General features: G+C 40.2%; 1 protein-coding gene across 1 annotated transcript; it reads right to left on the bottom strand.

Annotated features, from left to right (window-relative positions):
• Positions 1–6,080: 6,080 nt before the first annotated feature.
• LOC101720617 (olfactory receptor 14K1-like) lies at positions 6,081–7,079 on the bottom strand. The gene has a single exon (XM_004841922.3). It carries the CDS (start codon positions 7,042–7,044, stop codon positions 6,094–6,096), a length of 951 nt encoding a protein of 316 aa, XP_004841979.1. The 5' UTR covers positions 7,045–7,079; the 3' UTR covers positions 6,081–6,093.
• Between the last annotated feature and the right edge of the window lie 1,104 nt (positions 7,080–8,183).

Below are 8,183 nucleotides of genomic sequence, written 5' to 3' on the forward strand. Positions count from 1 at the left end.
TTGTCTCTCAATGTTTAAGAGCAACATTACATCTTTCTAATCTAATCCATAGGTCTGAGTAAGTTCTTCAAAGACCTCAATGTACGTAACAGGATCATCTGAGAACTTTTAGATCTCATTTTACCTGTCTTAGATCACTGAGAGAAAGACAGGTGAATATTGGTAGTTTCATATTTGCCATTTACTTCTTGAAAGGGATATTTTCTCTGAGGGGTTTGAACAAAATTAGCAATGGGTGGATATAGTTCTGTAGAGGTTTTAATTACAGCTGGCTTGGGAATTCTGCCCTTAGATTTTAAAGGATAAAGGGGAAGGATCTCAGGCTCTAAAGGTTGAGTGGGAAAACTTCAAGTTTGGTGGTAGATGGAGCTTTCACTGGGATTGGCTCAGAACCTTTGTCTTCTGGGTCCAAAAGGTGAGGGTGGAAAGCCTCAGGTGTAATGACAAGGACCAGAGGAGCCTGGCCTTCCTGCAGCTTATATTTACACTGTGAACACAAATCAGCATTATCTCTTAATTCAAAGAAAGATCAGGACATAAGGCAATTCTGACCATCTTCCCTCTTTTTTATGGTATAATTCTAGTTGTGAGATGGGATCATAATTATTGCTTCCTTCTGCATTCCATCCTGGCTCTAGAGGATAGACAGGCCATGCACAGGTGCAGAAGAATGTTAGGCTGTTCTTCCTCAGTATGTGAGGATCGAACTTCTGCCAGTGTTTAAGAATATATTCCAAAGGAGTAAGAGACTTTGACTTGGGATTCCCACATTCTAGAAAAAACAAACAGAAACAAGGCATCCCTATGATTCTGATTGATTCCTTATGCTCCTAGAGGGTACTCTGGGATCACAGCTCCATGGCAGGTGGCTGCTGTCTGGCGAGAGCCCAGAAAGTAAATTGGACTGGAGTAGTCACCCTTTACCATGGCTCAATCTTACCTTCCCCAGGGAATTTATGTTTTTACTCCCATATGTATTTCAAAAGTCCAAGATACAATTGATTTCCATTGTAAAATTATATATTTTTGAAGGAATCGTTCTTAGCAAAACCAATAATCAAAAGTATCTAAGTCACTGTTATCCAAATCTCGTAAAGAGAATGAGGCAGACAGATTAAATGACTGGCCCTTTTCCCTGCAAAACAGATCACTTTTAGAGATAGAAGCAGACAAAAGCCTCCAGGGATCTTTGTCCACAAAGAAACCCACCAAGACAGCTGTTCTATCTGATCACCTAGGTAACTTTCTCCAGCAGCAAGACAAAGACTACACATTGTTCACAGTTCACAGGACAAATTCTTCAGGTTTCCACAAGCACATAGAAGAAGAGAAAAGCTGGTTGAGATCCCTTTTATTCCTAGTTAGCAAAGCACAAATGCAAACCGTTTCTGTTACCTGTCCCATGTAAGGCCTCCTATGGAGGTGCAGTCTAGTAGTAAAGCAGCCAAAGATTTCTAAAGTTAATTCCCAAGAGCTTCAGAGTTTCTAGAGTCTCTTTTTAAAAGATTTGTCAAACAACCTCTACCAAGTTACTGTTTTCTATTTGTGTCTATCTTATTAGCAGAGAGAGAACAGTCCTGTCCTGTAGCTCAATTCTTCATGGAGGCTTGAGAAAGGGCCCTACCATCATCATTTCAGGTCACTCTTAGACAGAGGATATCTGATGAGCACTGAAAGGGTTACCTTCACCTCCCTGAGGAGTCCAGTTAGCAGACAATAGTTATGTGGAGATTTTTCTACTGATTACCCATTAGGGCTGTCAGGAGCCAGTTTCCACTGAAGGACCTTCAAGCATCTGCCAGAGAGTAGCCCTGGCATTGACCTCTCAGTTTTCACCAGTTCCATGCCATCAGAGATCTGTCTCCTGGAAGGAATCTAGCTGCCTGTCTTGCCAGCATTTAGTCTATAATTTATTAGCCAAAGTATTTTTCTCATACATAAATGATAAGAGCCAGACCTGAAGAAAGAGAGAGAGAGAGAGAGAGAGAGAGAGAGAGAGAGAGAGAGAGAGAGAGAGAGAGAGGAGATTCTCCCTTAAACTAAATGTATTTTGGTCCCTTAAGTGTTGTGCTTAGGGAAATAGCTCCTTCTGGTTTCACCCAGAAGTCAGTTCTTTCCATGGAGTCTTAGGTGTAGTCTCCCAAGGAAGACTATTGCCCAGAGCACTAAGAGGGGATATCACATTCATGTGCTCTCCTGGATGGACAAAACCTTGATGTCTCACCTAACCCAGAGATGGGGTATGATTCTTGATATAAAATGACTTCCCTATTTTTGGCGTTGGCAAGAACACTCATTTTCTAAGGACTTAACTTAAAGGTTCTTAGGAGAAATCCATTGAGTATTTCAGAGACCCTTTCTCACTTTACGTGCCTCTATAAAGGAGACTATGAGGTTGGCAGGAGAGATTGGAAATGAGATCAGGAAAGGTGGTCTTTCTTCTCATACTCTCGGTGAGTTATTGAAACAATTTTCCCCTGAGTCATCACTCTCAGCCTGGAAAGGTGAGAGTAGGTAATCTCAAGAGCTAAGACTGTCTCCACACCAGTGGAAGATCAGACCAGAAAGGAAATTGAGGCAGAGCTGGCTCAACATTTTCTCTAGAGTATAGAGAAGGATTGCAGCAGACTGCTCAGTGAAACCGGTCCCTAAAGTCTTAAGAGTGGCTGTGGCCTTGTGCCTTATTAAGGCCCAGTGCCTTATTAATTGACAGCTGGAGTCCCACATTTTATCAATAGGCATGAATATTTTTCAATTATAACCTAGATTTTACAGAGAGACCTATTTTTACTACATTTTCTAATTTACTAGTAATTATTGGTAAAGGGCATTAGATGACGATCTAACATTGCTTTTCACCAGCAATGTCTAACAAGTCAATCAAGCAATCAGTATAGAAAAGAAACATAAAACCTTGTCTACAAAAGTAAAATATCCTTTTAAAGAAACATCATCATTTTATCAAAACAATGTATAAGAACTCAAAGTACAAAACATTTACAAAAGGCACCAGCAGTGACAAGAATGACAATTTTGGTTACTTAATATAACTTAGCAATCAATAAAATTAAACTCTTACCTCCTATTAATTATTATCTTGGTGGGACCTCCAATAATGTCACAGGAAATATGAAATATGAAATGTATATCTCCCAACCTGTTAACTATATGATACACCAAGTTCTTGTTTTCTACAAATCAAAGAATGAGTCCTAGGAATGATGGAGGTTAAAAGTAGGAAGATATTTATTGATAGGAAAGTTCCTGATGGGCAGGAGGGGTCCCAAGTGGGTAGCCCAACTTACTTTTAAATACTTACCTATAATCTGAAGTCTTTTAAAAAGATAAAAAATCACTTGATATTTCTTTTCATGAAATGTTAATGATGTGTTGAATTAGAATAAAAAATTATTTTATGTACATTAGATTTCTATTCCACAACATGATCAAGCTTTATTTCTTAATAAAATTCAAAGGAAAATTACAATACTTCAACCATACTTCTGACTGTAGCTTTGTGCATTTCCATTGCCTAATCCTCTGAAATTCTCACTCCTTACTTCTGAGCTCACCAAAGAACTCTTGGTTATCTTTTTTTAGATGCTGGCACTTTAGCACTGTGGTATAACCCTACTTTAACAAGTCTAAATATTTGCCCACTTGTCATTTGCAGCTGCTGAGATAGACATCTCTAAGTGCATTACTTGTATCTGACCTATGGATTTCAAGTGAAAACATAATGCTGACCAAATAATGTTGCCAAATTTCACACAGCGAGGAAGGAGTAGTCAGGAAACACCTCCATTTACTCTCTTTCCAGAGTTAGAGGATTTAGCATCATCACCATTTAGGATAAAGAACTTCCTTAAAATTAGTTTTTGAATCCTTCTAAACACACACGGATTTTCCTGCACAAGTTGAAGAGTGTGTGAAAGATTAATATTGAATAATTTCACCAATATGTGAACTCTAAAGAGTAGAGATCATAGAGGGGTCATAGGGTAGAAGGTTGATTGAGTTAAGTTTCACCATCTGAGGAGCAACTGTCCCCAGACACCCAGAGCTCCTCTGAGTTAATGTGGATACAGTATTTCCAGGGTTCCTGTAATCATCACTATGATTGTAGGCCTTTGGGGAAATATGTGGGAAGCCAACAAAGAAGTGACCACTACCTTGAGGGTTCTCCACCAATCACAGTGTCACAATCTCAGCTGACAAATGTCAGGAGGTTGTGAAGAAAACCCCATACACAAGGTGGATGACATGCAACATGACAAGGAAGCATTCACCACACAGCCCAGCAGAGGTAACATAGCCCATCTGTGACTCTGCAGGGCCTGAGGACCCCAGCCCAGTCGCAATTCTCTTGACCTGGAATTTAAACATAAAAACTCATCTCAGCTCTCCTTCATCAGACAGCTAATTTCCTTATTTTTCTACTTAAAATATTAGTTGTATTTGTGACTGATGTGTACATGTGTGAATTATCAGTCATTATGTCTGCTTGTAAAGAGTTAGCCATTCCCCAATGCCTTCATTCTCAAATGCACATTTTTTCATATTTCAATTCAGTGTTTCTATAAAAAGAAGACAACTAAAAGTTGATATGTTTATTCAATACAATATTTTTCTTCAAAGACTTGATTAGTTATATTGTACATTTGAAAAAAGCTGAATTAGGATCAAGACTTGTTAAAGGGGAAGTAACAACAAAACTGACATTCTCAGAATTATAATTTTCATAATAGAATAAATTAATGAGTTCATGCTTCACTTCCCCATGCAGGCATACATACCTGAGTTCTTGTTTGATATCAACTTGTGTACTCAAATAGATATTTACATTACTTTAATAGACGTACTCATATTTTATTCTCTGACTTTCACATGTGTTTAGAGATTGAAAAGATGAAATCAATTGCTTTATACTTCTTCAGAGTCACATTCTATTTAAACTACACTTTGAAATTTGCATAGAATTTGTACAAATAGTACGTGTTGCTGAAGCGAGCACTGAATTTGTACAAATACAAGAGTCCATGAGACAGGTACAAGGAGCAAATTTCAAAGGTATTCAGTGAGCCTACATTGCCTGAAGGCATTGCCAGTGGCCACAGCCTTTTCTACATCCTATGTTATGGGCTCCATACTGAAGGCTACACCGCACCTCCATGGGCCTCAGTTGACCCACCTGCTCTCCCAGAGGCTCCTCCTGCCCTTGGGAGGACTGGTGGTGTCAAATTGTGTGCTATCAAGAAGGCGGTCAATAAACTTGAATTCATTCTCCTGATGGAAGCAGTGAGCAGACTGACAGGGAGACAGAACTGTGTTGTCTAGCCAGAGCAGGACACGATTTTGCACAGTGAGGATAAGGGAAATGGCACACAATAGTGAATGTCTGGAAGAAGTAGGACTTTTCAGTGTTAGAATCAGTACTCCTTACCATGTTCATAGATTCCAATGTATAAGCAGAAAATGTCAGGAATGCACATAGTAGAGACAAACAACTTTCAGTAAACAGAAAGACATCTGCATCCAGAAACATAATTTATTTCAGAAAAAACAAAAATGTGAGAGATTAAATCTTTTATTATATGGAATACATCAAATAAGTATTCAACATTAAAACCTGTGATAAAATTATGGACATTTAAAAAATTGCACACATGTTTAAATCATAAATTTAATTTAAAATAATTTTCACTGAGGAGTGATAATTGGAAATTATAATAAAGTCTAATTGACAAAACTTAGGAAGCACAATGAAAAATCCAGAAACTAAAACATTGACAAAATCCAGAGAAAGCCAGGAAAGATGAGCGCTTAGGAGAAAGTAGAACATTACACAATTCTTCTGTATGTGGAAGGCCAGGAAAAGAACAAAACACTTTGAAGGCACAATAGAAAAACCTCCATAATTTCTGTAACACAAAAGCTGTCAAGTGAAAAAGTACTGGAAATGACTTACTTTGTACTAAAACTGACAACCTGAGATCACCAAAGGAGGACCCCAGGATCTACTGACTTCTAGAGAGAAATCACCCCATACAGCTAGTTAGGGGAAAAATGGTGGTGGGAATGTTGCTACCCGCTTCAACTTTCATATCCTTCTATTAGTCCCCTTCTTGCCTTCCTCAAGACTTTACTTAGAGCTGAGTGAATGTCCCTGTTCTTCAGACAGTAGATAATGGGGTTCAAGGCCGGGGGTGCCACAGTGTAGAACACAGAGCACAGCAAGTCCAGAAGAGGAGGTGCATTAGAGGTTGGCTTTAAGTAAGCAGCAGCACCTGTTAGGCAAAAGGTGCCCACAACCACCAGGTGGGGCACACAGGTGGAGAAGGCTTTGGACCGGCTCTGCCTGGATGGGATCTTCAACACGGTAGAGAAAATAAACACATAGGAGACCACGATGCAAACCAAACATGAGAACCCATAGAGGACACCAAGGGCCAGGCTGACATTGACAGCAGCATGCTCCCCAGAGCAAGTGAGCTCTAGAAGGGCAGGGACATCACAGAAAAACTGGTGAATCCTGTTGGAGCCACAGAACTCCAGGGAGAACATGCCCACTGAGTAGAAGAGTGCCAGGGCCCCTCCACTGAGCCAGGACATAGCCATCAACTGGATGCAGCATGCTTTGCTCATGACAGCCTCATAGTGAAGAGGGTGGCAGATGGCCACATAACGATCACAGGACATGGCAGTGAGGATTCCCATTTCTGACCCTGCCAACAGGACCACCAAGAAGAGTTGACACACACACCCAAAGAAAGAGATGGAGTCACTGAGGGTGATGGAGTTGAGAATGGATTTGGGGACTATGGTGGAAATGAGACACAGGTCCAGGAAAGACAAATGCCTGAGGAAGAAGTACATGGGGGTGTGGAGGTGGTGGTCAAGAACTGTGAGGAGGAGGATAGTCAGATTCTCAAGTGTGGCCACCAGGTAGACCTGGGAGAAGAGAGCAGCCTGAACGCCCAGCAGCACCAGGCTGTCTGACAATCTCAGGAGCAAGAAGCCCCTCAGAAGTGTCTGATTCTTCATATTGTAGGGTTGTAAGGTGCCTGTTGAGTCTGAAAGAAAAATGGCAAATTAAAAACATCATATATCAGGGATGCAGGCATAACCATGTTTGTGCCATCAGGGTTCTTTTTTTTTGGTTTTGTTTTTTTTGGTACTGGGGATGGAACTCGGGCCCTTGCACTTGCACAGCAGGCAGTGAAACCACTGAGTTAAATCCCCAGCCCCTACATCAGGGTTCTTTATAACTCAATCTTGGGAGTGGCCTCTATGTCCATCAACAGATGAATGGACAAAGATAATGTGATATTTAGACACAATGAAGCACTACTTTACTATCCTCACAGAAAGATAAGCCTGAGGCCTTTAGTAGGAGAGTGGGTGCACTTGGAGACCATGGTGCTAACTGAAGTAAATCAGACACTCAGGCTGAAAATCACATAGCCTCTCTTCCATGAGGAACTTGAAGTGTAAATAAAGATCAAATAGGAGAGATAGTAGGAAAGGAGAAATCTTTTGTAAAAGGAAAGGGGACCAAAAGGTGTAGGGAGAGGAGGGGAAAGGGTGTAGAAAGAATTGAGAGTTGGTATGAGCACATGCTAACTCCTCACTGTGAGTGCACTCATCACACACTGCAAATAGGTACTAAGACAAATCAATATCATGATGCACACAGCACATCACCTGTTATGTGTCTCTCCATTCTTGAGACACACATAGATTAGCATGAGTTAGATAGAAAGTTTACAAACCCCAAAATATTCAACTTTGTATTCAAATGGGGTTCAAAACAATTCTAATGTGATTTAGTTTAAATTACTTTTGAAAGATGAAAGAAATTCTACATATCTCCAAAATAATGTGAAACCACTGTTGACATTTTTCCCATTAAGATTTACAGGACTTGCTGTGTAATAATAACTGAAATAGGGCATACGGTGCACCTTTTCACATATCAGTATTATACCCTTGGTGTGATGTCTGTGTGGATTACAAGTCACAGGTGAAACATCTGCTGGCTGCATACGCAATACGTAAACCTGGCATTAATTGGGCCATCAATTGGCTGAGCTATGTGAAGTGGAACCTAAAGCAATGTCTCTCTGTGACAGGATATTCCATGACTTTGGAAATCCAGCAGTCCATTCATTAGAAAGAAATAT

The sequence above is a fragment of the Heterocephalus glaber genome, unplaced genomic scaffold (genome assembly GCF_053883595.1).
Source record: "Heterocephalus glaber isolate CG9 unplaced genomic scaffold, H.glaber_assembly_v1.0 deba00001466, whole genome shotgun sequence".
Classification (NCBI taxonomy): Eukaryota; Metazoa; Chordata; class Mammalia; order Rodentia; family Bathyergidae; genus Heterocephalus; species Heterocephalus glaber.